The 23,585-nt window shown below is 43.6% G+C and overlaps 1 protein-coding gene across 1 annotated transcript in view; it reads left to right on the plus strand.

Annotated features, from left to right (window-relative positions):
• The first annotated feature begins 386 nt into the window (after nucleotides 1-386).
• LOC139407511 (BLOC-2 complex member HPS3-like) overlaps nucleotides 387-23,585 on the plus strand; it is a 28,542-nt gene continuing 5,343 nt past the window's right edge. Inside the window, exons 1-18 of the mRNA XM_071151301.1 lie at nucleotides 387-1,041; nucleotides 2,124-2,479; nucleotides 2,667-2,841; nucleotides 5,497-5,674; nucleotides 6,036-6,118; nucleotides 6,290-6,479; nucleotides 6,596-6,677; nucleotides 7,611-7,765; nucleotides 13,549-13,657; nucleotides 13,819-14,084; nucleotides 15,918-16,095; nucleotides 16,223-16,456; nucleotides 18,099-18,284; nucleotides 18,427-18,621; nucleotides 18,923-19,030; nucleotides 19,162-19,368; nucleotides 19,524-19,614; nucleotides 20,068-20,191. Of these exons, the coding sequence (XP_071007402.1) occupies nucleotides 825-1,041; nucleotides 2,124-2,479; nucleotides 2,667-2,841; nucleotides 5,497-5,674; nucleotides 6,036-6,118; nucleotides 6,290-6,479; nucleotides 6,596-6,677; nucleotides 7,611-7,765; nucleotides 13,549-13,657; nucleotides 13,819-14,084; nucleotides 15,918-16,095; nucleotides 16,223-16,456; nucleotides 18,099-18,284; nucleotides 18,427-18,621; nucleotides 18,923-19,030; nucleotides 19,162-19,368; nucleotides 19,524-19,614; nucleotides 20,068-20,191 (3,134 nt within the window). The 5' untranslated portion in view covers nucleotides 387-824. The remainder of the gene's footprint in view (nucleotides 1,042-2,123; nucleotides 2,480-2,666; nucleotides 2,842-5,496; nucleotides 5,675-6,035; nucleotides 6,119-6,289; nucleotides 6,480-6,595; nucleotides 6,678-7,610; nucleotides 7,766-13,548; nucleotides 13,658-13,818; nucleotides 14,085-15,917; nucleotides 16,096-16,222; nucleotides 16,457-18,098; nucleotides 18,285-18,426; nucleotides 18,622-18,922; nucleotides 19,031-19,161; nucleotides 19,369-19,523; nucleotides 19,615-20,067; nucleotides 20,192-23,585) is intronic.

Here is a 23,585-nt window from a genome sequence, read left to right on the forward strand (position 1 = left end):
TAACGAGGGCACTATGACTCCAATACTTCCCCTATTTTGCCCTGGCTGGATGTTTCTTTTGCTATTTTGGATCACATATGTAAAGAATTCCACAACATTGTACTGTATGATAATATGAACTATGATGTGTGTGTATCAGAGCAATAAATTAATGGTTTACAATGAATATATTTTCAATGGTCATAATTTATTGTTCAACTGTATCCAATTCATATGGAGCCCTGGAGGTGACATTGACAAATGTTTTATACAATTAAACATGTTCTCATCTGGCGTGAAGGGCAAAAGTGTGCGTTTCAAAACCATGATTCATGTCAAACAAATGACACAAATATTTCGCAATCTGGCACTGTGGTTTTACAGTAGATGGAGTTGTGGTGCACAATAACAAATGAAAGTCACAGCGCCTTAAATGACAGGGAAATCAACCAATCATCGCTGGAGATGGAGTTGTTGTTTCTGGTTTTCACTTTCACAATTAGCACCGCATGAATTCTTCAAACTGTGTTCCCTTTCAGATATAGTTAGCGTATACTTAGGATTTCTGTGTAGAAAAGAGCAAGTGGAGTAAACTTACCAGGGACTAGGTAAAAAAAAAAAAAAAAAACTAATTTTCAAGATAAACGAATTCTGCCTGCTCATCACAAGACGGTGGGGGCATGTGATATGATCAAGTTATCTAGCTAGCTAGCCTCTGGGTGTAGCTGGCTAACCTCGACATAGACAGTGAAAACAAAGCCCCGTATTATCCGGACAGAAGCGATGTATCTACCTTGATGTACACATCGTGTTTCTCGACGTAAATTACGGGAAAAACAGTGAAGATGGTTCACGTATACAACTGCCATCCCTTCGCTTCCCAGCAAATCGTGCAAGCCGAACAGGAGCCTGGGTTAGTGTGTTGTGGCGGGGGTGTCTTGTTTGTGGAGTCCGCGGGAGGATGCAAGATCGAGGCATTTCAACTGGAAGCGGAGGGGTGTCCTCTTATCTGCCGATTCGCCACCATGGGGACTGTGCAGAGCATCCTGCACAGCGAGATAGGTGTGTCACTTTCTTAATTCCACTTATCCTTTCGGTCTTTGCGCTGTTGTTTACTCACATTGTTTATAAACCTAGAGGCGCAGCAAACATGCCGGGGTTAGGGGTGTGAGAAGTCAATGAGTTAAACATTCTTCCTTTGTTGTTAGTTTTCTCGAAATCTAAAGGCACGACCTCGATTCGAGCCAATGTCTTAAGTAGTTGAACATGTTATTTCCCCACACCCCCCTCATTTTCGTCAAAAACAACGTTTATATCGAAGGAGTGCCTTTGATTTGATGGCCTGCCCATGCGAAAAAAGATTGCACCAGGGGCACAACTTTGGTTTTAGAAGTGGGTGGGACATTATTATTATTTCTTGTTTTTATCCAGTTGGATAAATACTCAAAACAGCCTACCCGGCTGCTCATAAGCGTCCGCGTGGTCCTAAAGCACAACGCCGAACTGGTGGGGACAAACATGCAATTTCAGAATGTGGGGAGGGCATGGCCTCCCTGTCCCCAGTGAAAGTTGCGCCCCTCGAATTCAGTATAACTGCAGTACACTGTAATATAACTTTAGTTAGGGTGCAGTATAACTGCAGTATGCTGCAATTACTGCGTCCAAAATAGTTTCAAAACTGCAATCTTTTTTTTGTATGGGTGCAAATGCACTGTTAGGATCAAGACGACCGTTAGAACTGATGATGTGTTTCTAGGCATGAGCTTTGCTAGCCAACGTCGCCATGACATCACCTGAAAGTTTGATCAGGGATTTCTATTGGAGAAGCAGTTTAAGCCTATTTTCATACAGTACTTTGGTAAACTGCTGAGGGAGTGCGGTGCATCAGCTTGTGTGTATAGATAGAGTTTGTAAATTCAGTCAAAGAAAAAAAAACAGTAGTCTAATTTGGATCCCTTGTAAAAAAAAAAAAGTGTCTTACATTGAAAATTCATCCAGGCTAATTTCCCACAGAATATACACAGAATATAAATGAATGAATTTGGAATATAATAATGAAATAACTCTCCACTCATGACGATGTCCTCATCCGTGTTCTCAATCCTCTCTCCTCTGTCATCCCTTGTCTTGCCCTCCCACCCCAGGGGACTACCTGGTGACCATCGAGGAGAAGAACAATGTCACCTACCTCCGCACCTACACCAACTGGCGCTACCAGGTGGCCGAGAAGACACGTGTGGGTGTGCGTCTGCTGGGCCACTTCCTGCGTGGCTCATCCATGCGTGGGGCTCCCAAGGAGCAGATGGAGATCATTGAGATTCCGCTGTTTGAGCGCCCACTGTGTGTAGCGTGCTGTGGGGTGACAGGGGACCTGCTGGTGGGCTGTCCTAAGAGCCTGGTGCTGTTCAGTCTCAAGAGACAGGCCCTCAACGATAAGCTCTCCATCCTGGACTTTGAGCGTTGTCTGATCCTCCACCTCCCAGGACTGTCGCCCCAACAGGTAGGGGGGTTGGGATTTCGGTAATCTCATCTATCAGCCAGTTCTTTCTGTGGAGCCTGTTATATTTGGTAGCATTTAGCCTGGTGAGGATGAGGTTAGGGTTTGGGAAGTTAATTCTGTAATGCAAACTTGCATACAAAATATTATTTAATAGAGTATTTATTAACGTTACCATCCCTGCCTGCAGGTGGCGATCTGTGCGGGGTACATTGCCCTGCAGGCAGAGCTCGAAGTGCTGGTGGTCAAGCTGGAGAGACTTCCTGGCTCCGCCCCTACCCAGAAGTCAGCTGACAAGAAGTCCCAGGACCACTGTCTAGTCCCCAAGGATATGATCACTGGAGCAGAACACAACAATGAGATAGGTAACACGACTAGCTCTACACAGTGTGTTTCATGATTAACTACTCATGGTGTGATGTGGTAATGTACAGGAACTCAAGTCCTTTTGTTCACCCGACCTAGAATACCTCACAATCAAATGCCGATGGCATTACCTCCTGAGAGAATTCTCTTCGGTTATCGTCACAGCCGTGTATATTCCCCATCAAGTCGATACTGACGGCTCTAAAGACTTTGTAAATTGGAAACCGCATATCCTGAGGCTGCATTTATTGTAGCTGGGGACTTTAATAAGGCAACTCTAAAGAAAACATGACCAATGTTTTATCGACACATTTCCTGCACCACTTGTGCTTAAAAAACTCTCAACCATTACTAATCTCCCTTCTGGGACGGCTACAAGGCCCTCCCCCGCCCTCCCTTCAGCAAATCAGATCATGCCTCCATCCTGTCCTCCCTTCTGAAAGGCAGAAACTCAAACAGGAAGTACACGTGGTAAGGGCCGTTCAACACTGGTCTGACCAATCGGAATCCATGCTTCAAGATTGTTTTGATCACGCTGACTGGGATATGATGGGTTGCCTCTGAGAATAACATTGACGTACGTATACACTAGAGGTTGACCGATTTATGATTTTTCATAATCATAATACCAATTATTGGAGGACTAAAAAAGCCGATACCGATTAATCGTCCGATTAATTAATTAATTAATTATATATATTTGTAATACAGACAATTACAACAAAACAGAATGAACAATGAACACGTATTTTAACTTAATATAATACATAAATAAAATATATTTAGTCTCAAATAAGTAATGAAACATGCTCAATTTGGTTCAAATTCCAAAAACACAGTATTGGAGAAGAAAGTAAAAGTGTAATATGTGCCATCTAAAAAAGCTAACTTTTAAGTTCCTTTCTCAGAACATATGAAAGCTGGTGGTTCAATATTCCAAGTTCTTCAATATTCACAGTTAAGAAGTTTTAGGTTGTAGTTATTATAGGAAATATGACGCGTCAACTATTTCTCTCTATACCATTTGTATTTCATATACCTTTGACTATTGGATGTTCTAATAGGCACTTTAGTATTGCCAGCCTAATCTCAGGAGTTGATACCCTGATGAAGACAGCTTGGCTGTCGAAACGTTGGTAATTACATTTTTGCATCTGAGCTCCTAGAGTGTGCGGCTCTCTTTTATTTTCAAGGCTTCAAGTCATAAACAGTGCTGTGGTTCAAGCATTGCTAAGAGCTGCTGGCAAACGCAGTAAAGTTTGAATGAATGCTTACGAGCCTGCTGCTGCCTACCATCGCTCAGTCAGTCTGCTCTATCAAATCATAGACTTAATTATAATATAATAAACACAGAAATACGAGCCTTTGGTCATTAATATGGTCAAATCCGGAAACTATCATTTCGAAAACAAAACGTTTATTCTTTCAGTGAAATACGGAACCGTTCCGTATTTTATCGAACGGGTGGCAACCCTAAGTCTAAATATTGCAGCTACATTGCACAACCTTCAATGTTATGTCATAATTATGTACAATTCTGGCAAATTAGTTCGCAACGAGCCAGGCGGCCCAAACTGTTGCATATACCCTGACTCTGCGTGCAGTGAAAGCAAGAGAGATTACACAATTTCCTGAGTTAATGTTGCCTGCTAACATGAATTTCTTTTAACTGAATATGCAGTTTAAAAAATATATACTTCTGTGTATTGATTTTAAGAAAGGCATTGACGTTTATGGTTTGGTACATTCGTGCAACGATTGTGCTTTTTTTGCGAATACCTTATTTACATAAGTATTCAGACCCTTTGCTATGAGATTCAAAATTGAGCTCAGGTGCATCCTGTTTCCATTGATCATCCTTGGAATGTTTCTACAACTTGATTGGAGTCGACTTGTGGTAAATTCTATTGATTGGACATGATTTGGAAAGGCACACACCTGTCTATATAAGGTCCCACAGTTGACAGTGAATGTCAGAGCAAAAACCAAGCCATGAAGTCGAAGGAATTGTCCGGAGAGGTCCGAGACAGGATTGTGTCGAGGCACAGATCTGGGAAGGGTACCAAAACATTTCTGCATTATTGAAGGTCCACAAGAACACATTGGCCTCCATTATTCTTACATTTAAGATGTTTGGAACCACCAAGACTCTTCCTAGAGCTGACCGCCCTGCCAAACTAAGCAATCGGGGGAGAAGGGCCTTGGTCAGGGAGGTGACCAAGAACCTGATGGTCACTCTGACAGAGCTCTAGAGTTCCTCTGTGGAGATAGTTGTCTTTCTGGAAGGTTCTCCCATCTCTGCATCACTCCACCAATCAGGCCTTTATGGTACAGTGCCCAGACGGAAGCCACTCCTCAGTAAAAGGCACATGATAGACTGCTTGGAGTTTGCCAAAAGGCACCTAAAGACTCTCAGACCATGAGAAACAATGGTCTAATGAAACCAAGATTGAACTCTTTGGCCTGAATGCCAAGCATCACATCTGGAGGAAACCTGGCACCATCCCTACGGTGGTAGAATAAGGCTGTAACGTATCAAAATGTCAGAAAAGTAAAGGGGTCTGAATACACTGTACTACAAACTGCACCGTAAATGGTGTGGTTGTGTATTCTGTCTGATTGGGTTGTGTTTATCTTGTCTTTGTATTCCCCAGAGGTGAGGAAAGAGGGTCTTGCTGGTCTCCTTGATCAGGATGACTTCTTCATATTCCCTAAGCACCAGGAGCTGCTGGGGGACAGGGCTAAGGACTGTGGGGTCAAGGTCTCTCTGGAGTGGACAGGCATGGAGAGTGAGGCCAGGGGTATCCTCGCTATCACCTATATCTTATACAGGTGTGTACGTGTGGGAGCTGTTGTCGTGCTTTTTTATTTTGTTTTTTTATTTAACTAGGCAAGTTCGTTAAGAACAAATTCTTATTTACAATGACTGCCTACCCCGGCCAAACCCTGACGATGCTGGACCAATTGAGCGCCGCCCTATGGGACTTTTAATCACAGCCGGATGTGATTCAGCCTGGATTCAAACCAGGGACTGAAATGACGCCTCTTGCACTGAGATGCAGTGTCTTAGACCGTTGCGCCACTGGGAGCCCTTGTCTGTCTCTGTCTGTCTGTGTCTCTGTCTGTCTGTGTCTGTCTACGTACGTACGTACGTACTAGGGGTTGGTCTCATCCTATTGGGTCTCCCCTCCAGACGTTTTGCTCCAGACTTCTTCCAAGGCTGCAGTGTGGAGGATACCCGCCTGCACTCCCTGCAGTTCCACCCTGTATTCACCAGTGAGTCATACCTTCCTTATGCTGTCCCTGCCTATGGAACTAACATGTACTGTAAATCCATAGGTAGGTAGGAGGCACACATATTTTAATTAAAGTAGGACCTATTTCTACATTCCCTCCTTCACTCCTCATCCCTTTCTTTTCTATTGGTCTTCTCTCCCTGACAACCAGGTAACCAGGAAGTGTGTGCTGAGGGGGGGAGAGGGGTGGAGCCGACGTGTGTGTTCTGTTTCTTCTCGCTGCCCAACACGGGCTACGTGTACAGCGTGAGGGGTGGAGTGGAGATGGTCTCAGTCTATCAGTATCCAGAGAAAGCCCAGCAGGCCGTCCTCACTGACCTCTTCCTCCACATCATCACCAAGTAAGGACAGGAGAAAGAATACGAAGTTCAGGAGACTGATATTACTGATTGATTGATTATTTGAGACTGGTCTCATCTACCTCTTCTAAACGTAATAGTACCTGTGTGTTTGGCAGGAATGCTCTCCAGTGTTTCTCAGTGAGGTGTTCTGCAGTGGCAGCCAGAGCTGAGGACCCTTACATCGATACCACCATGAAGGTGAGGATCACTCCACTGCCCTTAGCTAATGGAAGACAGATCAATCCCACTTACACCTACTGCTTACACCTACCTCTATGCATTAGACCTCCTCATTATTGATCTGAAGGACGCTTTGACTGTGTCTTCCCTACTTGTGTGTGATTGGCTGTGCCTCGGTTGGCGTGCTCTGATTGGCCCTGCTACACAATGAGACAGGAAGCCATTAAAGTGGATAAGAGCTCCTGCAGAACTACAGATGGATGGATGGCTGCTTGGCTCAAGATCAGTGTGTTAGATTCACAAAGATGGAGGAGCTGGAAAGGGATCAAAATGACAACCACTTACACAGTTGCAGTTTGTGTTTATACATGTGTGCGTGCCAAACAGTTACACAGTGGAATCAGAGCAGCACACTCGCATATGCGCCTAAGAAATTGATGTGTGCGAACTGAAAAAGTAAAGTGTGAGTGCATGTGCAAAGAATTGCTGCTGCAGCTATTTTCAAAGTATTTCTGACGTTTTGTATCATAGCTGGTAGCGAATCACACAAAGAACTACGAAGAGTCCCATATATCCTACAGTTTCGCGCAGCAACTGTGCCTGGGGTGCTGTGCCCGCCGTGAGTGAAGTGCTGAAAGATTCATTGTTGGAAGCGCACAGGCATAGAAGTTGTTTGAATTTACCCGAAAGGCTACTTAAGTGTGACTTTGTGTTTCTTGACTATTTACCCTGCCCTGTGACCCATATTCAAACAAAACCATTTAAGCCACCTTCGGTTTCCAGTGTAAGACCATAACATCTACAAGAAACGGTTGGCATGTAGCAACATTCATGTGATTATTTTAATGAATCCCAAAGATGCAAAAGTGGTAATTGCAATTTCACCGACTAAACGTAAACAACCACCAGGTAATATGTCGCTTAAGTGTAACTGGCTGTTGTGTTGTGCAGGCCTGTCCTCCCATCACCATGGAGGTGTGTGCTTTGCGGATCCAGCTGTTCATTGGTCTAAAGGCTCTGTGTCACGATCGCCACCACATCGTCCTGCTAACCGCTGCAGACGTGGAGACCAGGGAGGACACAGAGAGGGCAGCTCGCAGGAACCTGTAGGTCACACACACACACAGTCAGAGACTGTTGTCATAGCTAGAGCTGCACTTGATTAGAAAGGAAATATACCTGTGCAATTGACTCAAACCAAACTAAGTACTACTTCAAAATCTGACCAATTCAAATTATGAGAATGTTATAGATCTATGGTAAGACATCTGATCTAGGGCTGGCCGATATCATATTTTAAGGTAAACCGGTATACATTTTTTCAATACCATCTAAACTCAGCAAAAAAAGTAACGTCCTCTAACTGTCAACTGTGTTTATTTTCAGCAAGCTTAATATGTGTAAATATTTGTATGAACATAACAAGATTCTACAACTGAGACATAAACTGAACAAGTTCCACAGACATGCGACTAACAGAAATGGAATAATGTGTCCCTGAATAAAGGGGGGGGGGGGGGTCAAAAGTAACAGTCAGTATCTGGTGTGGCCACCAGCTGCTTTAAGTACTGCAGTGCATCTCCTCCTGATGGACTGCACCAGATTTGTCAGTTCTTGCTGTGAGATGTTTCCCCAGTCTTCCACCAAGGCACCTGCAAGTTCCCGGACATTTATAGGGGAATGGCCCTAGTCCTCACCCTCCGATCCAACAGGTCCCAGACGTGCTCAATGGGATTGAGATGCGGGCTCTTCGCTGTCCATGGCAGAACACTGACATTCCTGTCTTGCAGGAAATCACGCACAGAACGAGCAGTATGGCTGGTGGCATTGTCATGCTGGATGGTCATGTCAGGATGAGACTGCAGGAAGGGTACCACATGAGAGAGGAGGATGTCTTCCCTGTAATGCACAGCGTTGAGATTGCCTGCAATCACAAAAAGCTCAGTCCGATGATGCTGTGACATATCGCCCCAGACCATGACGATCGATCCCGCTCCAGAGTACAGGCCTCGGTGTAACGCTCATTCCCTCGACGATAAACATGAATCCGACCATCACCACTGGTGAGACAAAAACGCGACTCGTCAGTGAAGAGCACTTTTTGCCAGTCCTGTCTGGTTCAGCGACGGTGGGTTAGTGCCCATAGGCAACGTTGTTGCCAGTGATGTCTGGTGAGAACCTGCCTTACAACAGGCCTACAAGCCCTTAGTCCAGCCTCTCTCAGCCTATTGCGGTCAGTCTGAGCACTGATGGAGGGATTGTGCGTTCCTTTTGTAACTCAGGTAGTTGTTGTTGCCATCCTGTACCTGTCCCGCAGGTGTGATGTTCGGATGTACCGATCCTGTTCAGGTGTTTTACACGTGGTCTGCCACTGTGAGGTCAATCAGCTGTCCATCCTGTCTCCCTGTAGCTGTCTTAGGGGTCTCACAGTACGGACATTGCAATTTATTGCCCTGGCCACATCTGTAGTCCTCATGCCTCCTTGCAGCATGCCTAAGGCACGTTCACACAGATGAGCAGGGACCTTGGGCATCTTTCTTTTGTTGTTTTTCAGATTCAGTAGAAAGGCCTCTTTAGTGTCAATTTTTCATAACTGTGACCTTAATTGCTTACCGTCTGTAAGTTGTTAGTGTCTTAACGACCGTTCCACAGGTGCATGTTCATTAATTGTTTATTGAACAAGCATGGGAAACAGTGTTTAAACTCTTTACAAAAGATCTGTGAAGTTATTTAGATTTTTACGAATTACATTTAAAAGACAGGGTCCTGAAAAGGGGACATTTTCTTTTTTTGCTGAGTTTATAATGGTATTTTGATACAGATAAATTAATTTAAAGTTACTTCGCTGTCAGTTTTGACCTAGTTTGGTTGAGTATAAAACAGTCCGTATGTAGAAAGCCTGTTAAAACCACTTAGAATTCATTTGTTGCCTTCCCAGGTGTCGTGCACTTTTCATAATACAAATTTAGAGCTTATATTATTCAGAAATATGAAATACTGTCAAAAATGTAAAAATATTGTTATATATTTTGGCCAAATCACCCAGACAAAATCTGATCATACCCATATAACAGCTTTCTGTGTAGTACAATTACATAAACATTGTCACTACACACATCCATCATTTATGAAGCACTGAAACTACACTCTATTTCCTCACATTGGTATTCAAAAGAATGCATTGTAAGGATATGCAGAACCAGTCAAAAGTTTGGACACACCTACTCATTCTGGGGTTTTTCTTTATTTTTACTATTTTCTACATTGTAGAATAATAGTGAAGACATCAAAAATGATGAAATAACACATATGGCATCATGTCGTAACCAAAAAATATATTTGAGATTCAAAGTAGCCACCGTTTGCCTAGATGACAGCTTTGCACACTCTTGGCATTCTCTCAACCAGCTTCATTAGGTAGTCACCTGGAATACATTTCAGTTAACAGGTGTGCCTTGTTAAAAGTAAATTGTGGAATTTCATTTAAGCCAGTCAGTTGTGTTGTTACATGGTAGGGGTGGTATACAGAAGATAGCCCTGTTTGGTAAAAGGCCACGCCCATATTATGGCAAGAACAGCTCAAATAAGCAAAGAGAAATTACAGTCCATCATTACTTTAAGACATAAAGGTCAGTCAATGCCTAGCGGGACACCTGTCGACAACTTCCGGTGAAATTGGAGGTAGCACAATTCAAATAAATAATCATAAAAATTATGGATATTAAACATTTAGGTACATACAAGTGTCTCATATCGGTTAAAAGCTTAAATTCTTATTCATCTAACTGCATTGTCAGATTTACAATATGCTTTACAGCGATAGCATGCCTTGCGATTGTTTGAGGACGGCGCCCCATATCAACATTTTTCCACCGGCACAGGCTTCATAAAATCACAAATAGTGAAATGCAGAAATGTTTTGGTACCCTTCCCCAGATCTGTGCCTCGACACAATTCTGTCTCAGAGCTTTACGGCCAATTCCTTCTACCTCATGGCTTGGTTTTTGCACATGCACTGTGGGACCTTCTACAGACAGACCCTTTTCATGTCCAATCAATAGAATTTACCACAGCTGGACTCCAATCAAGTTGTAGAAACATCTCAAGGATGATCAATGGAAACAGGATGCACCTGAGTTCAATTTCGAGTCTCATAGCAAAGGTTCTGAACCTATGTAAATAAGTTATTTCAATTTTTTTTATTTTAATACATTTGCAAACATTTCTAAAAACCCATTTCGCTTTGTCATTATGGGGTATTGTGTGTAGATTGGTGAGTATTTTTTTGTCATCAATTTTAGAGTAAGACTAACAATTCAAAATATTTTCTGAATGCACTGTATGCATAAGCTCTAATATGCATGTGGGTGTTTTGATTTAATAATCCCCTTAGAAGGTGCTGTACATTTTGTTGTTAGGCTTTGAAACAACATCAACAATGACCGTGTTTTCCACTCAGTTTCAACCTGTTGTTGAACTTCTTTCTACAGATTGATCATCACAGTAAGATGAGCACAATACTATTTGGATGGTAAATGTTTAATGTGATTGTTGATTGCATTGATGTCAGCATGGTTAGAGGGACAATAGAGCGCTGAGTACCAGGCCATTGGCGACCTGATGGTTGTTAGTGAGTTGGGTACTGTCAACGCATGTCCAGAGTGCGTAAGAGTAGATTACCGTGACTCAACGATCACATGGAATTTTACTGCAGTCCTGACTCATGACCTCCGGAGTGGCGGTAATAGGGTCTCCTCAACAGCCCTAATCATACCCATAACACGATGCAGCAAATTAATAACTTCACAATGCTCAAAGGGATATTCAATGTCTGATTGTTTTTATTTTGACCCATTTACCAATTGGTGACCTTTTTCGAGGCATTGGAAAACCTCTCTGGTCTTTGTGGTTGAATCTGTGTTTGAAATTCACTGCTCGACTGAGGAACCTTACAGATAATTGTGTGCAGGGGTGCAACTTTGGTTTTAGAAGTGGGGGGGACATAATATAATTGGTTATTTATATATATTAGTACAAGTTAAAAGTTTGGACACACCTACTCAGTGTAGTTTTTTCTTTATTTTTACTATTTGTACATTGTAGAATAATAGTGAAGACATCAAAACTATGAAATAACACATATGGAATCATGTAGTAAACAAAAAGTGTTCAACAAACAAAAAATAAAGAAAAACCCTGAGTAGGTGTTCTAAAACTTTTGATCTGTATATTTTCAAATAACTGCCCTTTTTCTATCCACAAATTGGGCGAACAAATCGGTCTAAAAGAAATCTGTGCGGCCCTCTGTTGAATTTTGAAATCCTGATGTGGCCCTCAAGCCCAAAACTTTGCCCACCCCTGCTCTAGAGTCAGGCGCAGTAGGATTATTAAACGTTAATGTTCACTGTACATGATGTACATGATGTTCCATGTACAGTGCCTTCAGAAAGTATTTCAAACCCTTTACTTTTTCACATTTTGTTGTGTTACAGCCTGAATTAAAAATGGATAAAATGTTGATTTTGTGTCACTGGCCTACAAACAATAACCCATCATGTCAAAGTAGAATTCTGTTTTTAGACATTTTTACTAATTCATAAAAAAATGAAAAGCTGAAATGTCTTGAGTCAATAAGTATTCAACCCTTGTTATGGCAACCCTAAATAAGTTCAGGAGGAAAAATGTGCTTCACACGTCACATAATAAATTGCAAGGACTCACTCACTGTGTGCAGTAATCGTGTTTAACATCATTTCTGAATGACTACCTCATATCTGTACCCCACACATACAATCGGGCGCAAATTTCATTTTTGGCCCGTACCAGTCAAAAGTTAGGATACACCTACTCGTTCAAGGGTTTTTCTTTTATTTTTACTATTTTCTACATTGTAGAATAATGATGAAGACATCAAAACTATGTTCTAAAACTTTTGACCTGTAGTGTAGGTCCATTAGAATTTCTACATGCTTTCTATCTAGTTCTAAAAGTTCAAGTTTGCCCTGGAATGTCCCGCACGCTGTGGTTTGTCCACCCCTGCTCTAGAGAGCATGAAAGATCCAGAGGTCGGAAGAAACAACTATATCTGATATTTTCATGAGAACTTATTTCTCAACTTTTATTTATGTGATCAAGTCATGTGCAACAGGCACCGCATGAACACTAGAATTTAGAAGTGAGGCCAGGCATTCACAGAAGCGAAGTAAGGCAACAGTAAGGAAATTTCTATTATCCACCAAGCTGACCCTTACTCCAAATCACACACAGGGGGCCTTCATATCATATGAGAGTGCTTGGCACTGTAGCCGTAAGCTACTTAGGAAGGAGAAGTAGAGGGAGTGTTTAATTGGCTAATAGGGTCCGGTCCGTCATTAGCTGTAGCTGCTAGAGGCTATACAGGACTAATAGCAGATAGAACATACACACACAATGGGTTCAGCACATGGTCTGTAGGCCTTGTGCGTTAACTTGTGGAGTCATGAAGAAAAACATGCAACATGTTTGATTCACATCAACTCCAGAAACACTGCCCTCAATAACTCCCACTGGTGATTGTTTTGGATTTGTAGGTAGTCATGCTCGCTAGTTCCTTAAACGAACCTCTCAGTTAAACTGGAACTGAAACTAAATGTTTGGTGGTCTTTTACCGAATAGGTTTGTGCCATTCATGTGAACTCAAATTGAGCTAAGAGTTAGCGTTCTGCATGGTCCACACCAGGAGTTTACTGTAACCTCTTGTGTTTAATGTTATTGGAGCTGAGCTGTAGTTTCTGACCTAGAAGCTATAATATCAGCCATCTGTGGCCCAGAATGACCGGTGTTACAGAAGTGACTGGCGTTATGGAGATGAGCTGACTGTACTTCTTGCTTCCCTGACCTCTGATCCCAGGAACAGGAAGTCATCCTCCACCAAGCCCCGGGATCCCATTGAGATGAGTCGCGGCTGGAATCTATACGTGGTCAACACCGTCCCCCCACTCCAACTCTACAATGAGATGGTACAGCACCTCAACACCAGAACAACATGTCAACCAAAGCCTTAATGTTTACGAGACATTACTCATTTTTACCATTCATTTTTCTTTGGCTCTGTTGTGCTGAATGATGTGTTTATGCTGTTTAACCTTGCATTCAACAATGAACCTTTTCTCTGGGCTAGGTGGAGTATAGTAAGAAGTATGAGGAGACCAACCCTCTGTCTCAGAGCTGTCTGCACCTGCTCAGTGAGGCCCACCTTCTCCTGAGAGCCACGCTCCTGGACCCCCGGGTGGGAAATCCAGTGGAGCAGCCTCAGAGCAGTGACCAGAACCTAGCCCAGTCCCTGGGATATACAACAACAGACAAAATAGGCAGCACCACTGACAGACAGGAGCTACAGCAGGCCTTCCAGGAGAGCTGTGCCCATTTAGGAGACTGCTTCAGTAGGTCAGTTGGTTCGGGGTCACATTAAAATCAAGGTAGATTGAGATGTTATTTATTTATTTATTGATACAGTATGTTAGTTGATTAATATGCTAGTTTATTGATTTATATGTTAGCTAATTGATTGATTTTGTTGATTTGTTTTTGGACTGGTTTGCCCATTTGTCAACAACTATTTTTCAAATGTGTTACTGGACACTTAATGTGAAGTGTGACTGTCTCTTCCACATACAGTGGGGCAAAAAAGTACTTATGGCCACCAATTGTGCAAGTTCTCCCACTTAAAAAGATGAGAGAGGCCTGTAATTTTCATCATAGGTACACTATGACAGACAAAATTAGAAAAAAAATCCTGAAAATCACATTGTAGGATTTTTAATGAATTTATTTGCAAATAATGGTGGAAAATAAGTATTTGGTCAATAACAAAAGTTTATCTCAATACTTTGTTAAATACCCTTTGTTGGCAATGACCGAGGTCAAACGTTTTCTGTAAGTCTTCACAAGGTTTTCACACACTGTTGCTGGTATTTTGGCCCATTCCTCCATGCAGATCTCCTCTAGAGCAGTGCTGTTTTGGGGCTGTTGCTGGGCAACACAGACTTTCAACTCCCTCCAAAGATTTTCTATGGGGTTGAGATCTGGAGACTGGCTAGGCCACTCCAGGACCTTGAAATGCTTCTTACGAAGCCACTCCTTCGTTGCCCGGGCGGTGTGTTTGGGATCATTGTCATGCTGAAAGACCCAGCCACGTTTCATCTTCAATGCCCTTGCTGATAGAAGGAGGTTTTCACTCAAAATCTCACGATACATGGCCCCATTCATTCTTTCCTTTACACGGATCAGTCGTCCTGGTCCCTTTGCAGAAAAACAGCCCCAAAGCATGATGTTTCCACCCCCATGCTTCACAGCAGGTATGGTGTTCTTTGGATGCAACACAGCATTCTTTGTCCTCCATATACGACGAGTTGAGTTTTTACCAAAAAGTTCTATTTTGGTTTCATCTGACCATATGACATTCTCCCAATCTTCTTCTGGATCATCCAAATGCTCTCTAGCAAACTTCAGACGGGCCTGGACATGTACTGGCTTAAGCAGGGGGACACGTCTGGCACTGCAGGATTTGAGTCCCTGGCGGCGTAGTGTGTTACTGATGGCAGGCTTTGTTACTTTGGTCCCAGCTCTCTGCAGGTCATTCACTAGGTCCCCCCATGTGGTTCTGGGATTTTTGCTCACTGTTCTTGTGATCATTTAGACCCCACGGGGTGAGATCTTGCGTGGAGCCCCAGATCGAAGGAGATTATCAGTGGTCTTGTATGTCTTCCATTTCCTAATAATTGCTCCCACAGTTGATTTCTTCAAACCAAGCTGCTTACGTATTGCAGATTCAGTCTTCCCAGCCTGGTGCAGGTCTACAATTTTGTTTCTGGTGTCCTTTGACAGCTCTTTGATCTTGGCCATAGTGGAGTTTGGAGTGTGACTGTTTGAGGTTGTGAACAGGTGTCTTTTATACTGATAACAAGTTCAAACAGGTGCCATTAATACAGGTAACGAGTGGAGGACAGAGGAGCCTCTTAAAGAAGAAGTTACAGGTCTGTGAGAGCCAGAACTCTTGCTTGTTTGTAGGTGACCAAATATTTATTTTCCACCATAATTTGCAAATAAATTCATAAAAAATCCTACAATGTGATTTTCTGGATTTTTTTTTCTCATTTTGTCTGTCATAGTTGAAGTGTACCTATGATGAAAATTACAGGCCTCTCTCATCTTTTTAAGTGGGAGAACTTGCACAATTGGTGGCTGACTAAATACTTTTTTGCCCAACTGTATGTGTAGGTTTGATAAGCGTGACTGCCACCTGGCCCTGCCCTACTATAAGATGTCAGGCCTGTCTGTGACAGAGGTGATCTCCAGGAACAGGTGTCTGTCCAGCAGCCCCTGTGGCTATGGGAAGGGGTTCCTCTTCTTCCTCAAACACTCACTCTATGAGGAGACCATGGAGGAGCTCACTGAGGTAGCTACACCAGTCCTTGGAGACCTCCAGCAATTCCACATTTTTGTTAAATTCCAACACAAGCACATCTGATTCAATAGTGTTGAATGTTGCTAGTCAAGGTTTCTTGCCTGTGTGTGTAATGTAGGAGACAGCCAACGAGGTGCTGGATATCTTCGGTGTGGCTGAGCCGTCCCAGCTCCCCCATGTTATAGCCAGCCCCTCCATGGTCAGAGCAAGCCCTGACAGTGGCCTGGCCCACCTAGAGTGCCTGGAGTCCATCGGAGCCCCCTCTGTACCCCTCACTCTCTCCAAGGCTGCCCTGGCCCTCCGCATGGGAGACCTGCAGCTCTACAGACAACACATGGACAGACACACAGAGGTTTGTGTGTGTTGACTGTGTGTGTCTATTGAAATGTAGATTATATTGTACTGTGATGTTTCACTGTGGATCCAAATAAAGTGGTTTAGTATGTAGATGTGGTATACGTACTACTGCGTATTTCCATGATGTGTGTAATTTAAAGGCGCAATAGGCAGAAATCGCTCGCTTTATTTGTCACATGCGCCGAATACAACAGGTATAGAACATATAGTAGACCTTACAGTGAAATGCTTACTTACAAGCCATTAACCAACAATGCAGTTTAAAGAAAACAGGGGGAAAAAAGATAAGATAAGAATAACAAATAATGAAAGAGCAGCAGTACATAACAATAGTGGGGCTATATACAGGGGGTACCAGTACAGAGTCAATGTCAATGTGTGGTGGCACCAGTATTGAGGTAATATGTACATGTAGGTAGAGTTATTAAAGTGTCTATGCATAGATAATAACAGAGTATCAACAGTGTAGAAGAGGGGGGGAGCAATGCAAATAGTGTGGGTAGCCATTTGATTAGCTGTTCAGGAGTCTTATGGCTTGGGGGTAGAAGCTAGTTAGGAGCCTCCTGCCGTGCGGTAGCAGAGAGAACAGTCTATGACTAGGGTGGCTGGTCTTTGACTATTTTTAGGGCCTTCCTCTCACACTGGTATAGATGTCCTGGATGGCAGGAAGCTTGGCCCTGGTGATGTACTGGGACGTATGCACTACCCTCTGTAGTGCCTTGTGGTCGGAGGCAAAGCAGTTTCCTTAGATATCGTGCACCAGCTGTTGTTCACATATATGCATAGGCCCCTGCCCCTTGTCTTACCAGAGGCTGCTGTTCTGTCCTGCCAATGGAGTGGATAACCCGACAGCTGTATGTTCTTAATGTCGTCGTTCAGCCACGACTCAGTGAAACATAAGAAATAACCATTTTTAATGTCCCGTTGGTAGGATATACATGCTTTCCAATCGTCCCATTTATTTTCCAGCGATTGAACATTAGCTAGCAGGACGGAAGGCAAGGGCAGATTAGCCACTCGTCGCCTGATTCTCAGGCACCCTGATCTTTTTCCACAAAATATAAGTAGTCCTTCTCCAGTGAATCACGGGGATCTGGGCGTGGTCGGGTGTCTGTAGTAGTATATCCCTCCCGTCCGACTCATTGAAGGGCTCCTCATCCAGTTTGAGGTGAGCAATCGCAGTTCTGATGTCCAGAAGCTCTTTTCGGTCATAAGACACAGTAGCAGCAACATTATGTACAAAACAAGTTACGAACAATGTGAAAAAAAAACTTAAAAAATAGCATGGTTGGTTAAGAGCCGATAAGACAGCATGCCCTCCCCTCCGGCGACATCGTAAGTTCGCCTAATTCCATTTATGTGACAAAACCAGCAGTCATTGTGTAGAGAATCATTGTACCATCTAAACCACTGTGAAATATATTTTCCACAATCAAAAAAAGTAAAAGATGCAAAAAAAATAACTTAAGAACGGGAAGCATAGAAATAGCACACACAAAACAGATCTACCACTTCTTAAACTTGCTTTCAATGAGAAGGACAGATCTATTACTCACATTTCTATGTACATTTGGTCGGGTTGCCTACACAGTTACATATTGTAGCTTTAACTGTCTATGTACTATATACCTACTCAGATGCTGCAGGTATATGGGTTCATCGAGGAGCACAAACTGCTGCTGCATGGCAGAGGGCACACGGTGGTGCCCACCCTCCTGGCACGCCACCTCAGGGACAGCCAAGAAGGTCTGCTGGTAGCAGCCATGGTTGCGCTACACGAGAATAACAAGGTCAAACTGGACGAGGCTGACCTCTTCTTCCAGGTTAGGGTTACAGTGTTTGTGTGTAAGTCATTCCTATAGGATTTCTGTAGGATTTCCTGCAGGATTTGATCCCAAGTATGATCTTTAAAATGTTCATGTGTCATTGTGAATATATTGAAATGTGTATGTGTATGTCCTGTAGAAGCTTTGTGGGAACCTGTCAGGGCCCCAGGGAGGCCCTCAGCTGCTGGTGGACTTCTGGGAGGCCCTGCTGATGGCCTCGTCACAGGAAGCTGTCATCCAGGAGCTGCTGTTCCGCCTCACCTCTGTCTACATTGACCGCGTCACGCGCCGAGACAGCCAAGGCATGAAACCACTCAAGACCGCAGATGACCTGGTTTGTTTCTGTCTCTGTAGTTTGTTGTGTTCTTGTCACTATGGCATGATGTTCCCCAGGGTTATAGCCTAGCTAGGAGGTAGTAGAGAGGTAGTCCTACAGTAAGACTGTCTATGTATCGGTTGTGTATCTGTTGTGTAGATCAGGGGTTTTCAAACCTCTCCTCAGGAGACCCCCAGATGTTTTAACTATTTCGCAGCCAGCATACCTGATTCAAGTTGTCAACTAACCATCAAGCCATTTTATAGGTGCATCAGGTGGGCTAGTTCAGGACCACAACAACATTGTTTCTGTGTTGTAGATCAACTCATGTTCTCACTATGGTGTGCCATATCCCTGGGTCAGCATCCTGACTCCAGCTCACTTCAGTATCATTCAAGATCACCAGGAGGACCTCCAGAAACTACAGGTCAATCTCTCTACATTGTCTATCAATTAACCAATCAATCAACATGTAAAATAAAGCTTTGTTAAGCCTTACTTGTAAATTCACCAATATGGTGAACAAACAATAAACCCTCAATGTCCACTCCTCCCCAGTCCCTGCTGTGTGGTCCCACCCTGGATGTGTCGTCCATCCTGCCCCTGTTGGAGCAGCTGCCAGACGGGGACAACGCGGGGCTAAGTGTGCACTTGCTCTGTGCCACCAAGCTGGACCGCCACGAGAGCTCCATCGAGAGGCTTCTAGACCGATGTCCTCAGGCAATCATCCCCTACGCTAACCACGAGCTGCAGAATAACAAAATGGTGGGTACTGCTATGCACTGTAACTCTCACCCTACTGTGAAACGCACTGCCCCAACTCCTCTGACCCTACCCAACCTTAAATCCTCATAACCCCTTACCTTAATCCTAATATCTGAACTCTAACATTTGTGTTATATTCATGTGATTTTGTTCAGACTCTGTGGTGGCAGAAACTGTTTCCTGAGCTGTGTGAGAGAACCAGAGCAGCAGGGGGAGAGAACACCATCTTACTGTCTGCACTCAAAGGTACACTTAGACTAGCCTGTGATTCAAGCATAGGGTTTAACTCCATAATGTCACCTCTTTTGCTGTAGTTAAAATGGGAAATCTGCAGTTTTGGTAAACAGCTGAGGGATGGGGCTGGAGAAATGTAACCAGTCCTAAATTAATAGACAGCGTTATGGATGCAAGGATTGCCCATCCATGATATCAAAATTATAGTTTTAACTATGTTTTGAGGCTATAGAGTTTTTGTTTACAATTCCATTGTTTACACACAGTGGACTAAAACAAGCGTATATTTTTGGTTTCTGATGGCGTACAACAGTTGAACTAAGATCATGAGGCATGTGTAAGTTCTATTCCTCAAGAATCAAATAGGTATATCATTAATAAAAAATATGTATGCAGAACTCGCTGATTGCCCCTTTAATATTCAGAGAGTTTGGGCCACAACATCTGTATTTTCCCCGACAACAGAAACGCTGGTGGTTGTTGCCATGGAGCTGAATCCACTGGAGTTTCTGGACCTGTTGCCTGATGACGGGACGGCACACTTTTTCCTGCCTCACCTGCTGGAGTGCAGCCAGAGAAATCTCATGACGTAAGGACCGTGTGGAACAGATATACAGTAGCTCTTAAAAAATTTTTTTAAAAATAAATAAACATTCCATGGTCCACCCAATTTCTAGGACAGCTTTTGAATAAGTAGAACAAGTGTCCATTAAGCAAACATTCCAAATGGTATGCTGGTTTGAATGGGAATTTCCCTAACGATTCTAATGCAATATAGAGGGTCCTAAACCTGGACCGTACTGGACAATCAACCACTTAGTGTGGAGTGAGCCTCTCAAACACTACCTACTACTGTAGAGCCTAATGAAAACGGCCCACATACCAAAAACAACCATGTTTGTAGTCATTAGTTAAATGAGGTGCAGAGACACTGATTTTACAACCTCACTTTGTCTTTCTGTTCCCAAGTACTGATGTCGTGTTCCTAGTCATACCCTGCAGTGGTACTAGTCCTCTATGTAGATTCCCCTGATACACTGCGAGACCTTTTCTTTACGACAGAGTATTATGAACTTGATGTTAAGTTACACACTGGACTGTTCTGGCTTTTCTTCTGTTTATTGGGTGAAGAGAAAAGGTGGTTCAATAACATGGAATGAAAGAAGCTATGACCTCACTGTATAATCGTGATAGTTTGCTTGCGGCATTAATAAATGCTCTAAAAAATATATTTTATTTGCATTCTTCTCCTTTCTCCAAGTGTATATATGCCAATGTTGGACAAACAAAAGGATGTTATATTTTCAAAACTCATTTCGGAGCATTGACATTAGACAAGGATCAACATTTTAATAATTTAGCAGACGTTCTTATCCAGAGCGACTTAATGCATTCATCTTCTAGGTGGGACAAAGACACTTTTCCTCAAAGTATCTATCAGCAAAGTCAGAGCTAGGGGGATGTTTTAAAGACACTCTTTAAAGAAGATACGGTTTCAGGTGTTTTTGGAAGGGGGGGTGCTTGTGTTGGGGTGTAGTGGACGCAAGCTTTGACGGTCATCTAGGGTCACGCCAAGATTCTTTGCACTCCAGGAGGGCGATATTGGAGTTGTCAACAGTGATGGAGAGACACACCAAAAGTGAGTGTATGTGGTGCACACGTCACCTGTTAGGAGTGGCCTGCCAGGTAGGACACAATCCAAGAGTTTGCGGAGCCTGAGACACCCAGCCCTGAGAGGGTGGAGAGGATCTGAGAGTTCACTGTGTTGAAGGGAGCGGCTAGATCTAAAAGGATGAGAACAGAGGAGAGAGAGTGAGCTTTGGCAGTGCGAAGAGTCTCTGTGACACAGAAGAGTAGTCTAAAAAGCATGACTGGTTAAGGTCAAGAGATGGTTCTGAGAGAGATGACGAGAGAGTTGAGCAGAGACCGCACGCTCAAGTGTTTTGGAAATTAAAGGGATACAGGTCTATAGGTGACATCAGATGAGTGTTGGTTTCTTGAGGGGAGTGATTTGGGCCGTTTTGAAGTCAGAGGGGACACAGCCAGTGGTCAGGGATGAGGGAAGTGAGGAATGGGAGAAGCTCCCAAGAGATGATCTGGAGGGGATGGGGTCGAGCGGGCAGGTTGTCGGCGGCCAGACCTCCCTTGTCGCAGGATTTCATCTGGCGAGCGAGGGGAGAAAGAGGTCAGGGCGTAAGGTAATTCTGCGTGAGTGGGACTAGTGACTCAGTAGGCTGAGTGATTGAGGAGCGGATGTCATCAACCTTTTCAAAGTGCTTGACAATGTCGTACGCAGATGGGGGGGGGGGATTAAGTGGGGAGGAGAAGGTGGAAAAAGATTTCCCTCGGGTTAGAAGCAGAAGCTAGAAGTGTAGATTGATAGAAAGTGGCTTTAGCAGCGTATACAGAGGAAGAGAAGGTGGAGGGCGTGAAAGGATGACAGGTCCTCCGGCAGTTTAGTTTTTCTCCATTTGGCTCAGCTGCCTGCAGCCCCGTTCTGCAAGCTCGCAATGAGTCACTCAGCCACGGAGCAGGAGGTTAAATCCAAGCCGGGCCTGGATGAAAGGGGACAGTGTGAATCATAGGATGCAGAAAGGGAGGAGTGTAGGGTCGAATCAGGAAACAAAGTAGCGATCAGAGACCCGGAGGTGGTTTGCAGTGAGATTAGTAGGCAAACAGCCTCTAGTAAAGAGGAGTTCAAGCGTATTCCCTGCTTTGTGAGTTGGAGGGGATTGGAAAAGGTGGTCAAAAATAGGGGAAAGAAATGATTTGAAGGCAGACATTGGGAGGTAGAAGTAACCAAGTACAGAGAAGGGTGAGCCATCGTCAGGAAATGAGCCTATCAAGGTGTCCAAGCTCATGGAAGAAAACTCTAAAGTCACCAGGTGGGCGATAGATGACAATGTTAAGCTTGAGTGGACAAGTGACAGCATGGAATTCAAATAAGGAAATGGACAGGTGAGGGAGAAAATCTCCAGTCAGAGAAATTAGTGTGCTGCCACCGAGACGAACAGAAGCTCTTGGACTTTGAGAGAAAATGTAGTCAGATGAGAGAACAGCAAGAGTAGCAGTGTTCTCTGGGTTGATCCACAGCTCTGTCAGGGCCAAAAAGTCAAGGGACTGAAGGGCAGCATAGGCTGAGACAAACTCTGCGTTCTCTGCAGCAGATTGTCAGTTCCAAACGCTGCCAGAGACCCAGAATGTGACATGGGTTGTATGCGCAGGGTACATTCAATTAGAAGGGTTTCAGCCAAGGGGTGGGGAGTGTCTGTAAAGCCAACTGGGAGAGGAGTGAACAGATATAGAACACACACACATAGTTGACAAAGCTACAAAAGTGCAAAAAGAGAAACAGAAAATAACATGCTAAGATACTCAAGTGAGAGTGGTGTGGGGCCTTCACTTTCCTTCCTCAAACAACTCAGCAGAACTGTCTTTGTTTTCAGCGACTGTTTTAGTTTTGCGAACTAGAAACCAGGAGAGACTGAAGTAGTAACACAAATTGCTAATTGCCTAGTAGAGGTGAAGAGCATGCCTCCCTGTTCTAATTGCTGATTGCCTAGGAGAGGAGAGACCACTCCGCCTCCAATACAGCCACTGATTATCAAAACAAGTCACAAATTGCCCTGTCCCGTTAATCCTGGTTGATGTGTCAACAATCATCAGCCATTTATGTGCAGTCAGCAGTTCTCACATCAAGTAGGGTACAGGGAAGACGGTGCAAAACTGCTGTCAGTTAAGTGCTGCCTGTTTCGCTATGACTTTAGTTATCAATCTAGCAAGAGGGCAATATTTTATCAATGCATTATTTTATATTATTTTGTTTTTGTATGTATTATTTCTTACACTGCTACCCCAGGAAATCTTAAGTCTTATTATATACAGCCGGGAAGAACTATTGGCTATAAGAGCAACGTCAACTTACCAACATTATGACCAGGAATATGACTTTCCCGAAGCGGATCCTTTGGTCCCCCACCCAG

Source organism: Oncorhynchus clarkii, chromosome 4, assembly GCF_045791955.1.
Source record: "Oncorhynchus clarkii lewisi isolate Uvic-CL-2024 chromosome 4, UVic_Ocla_1.0, whole genome shotgun sequence".
In the NCBI taxonomy this organism is placed as follows: Eukaryota; Metazoa; Chordata; class Actinopteri; order Salmoniformes; family Salmonidae; genus Oncorhynchus; species Oncorhynchus clarkii.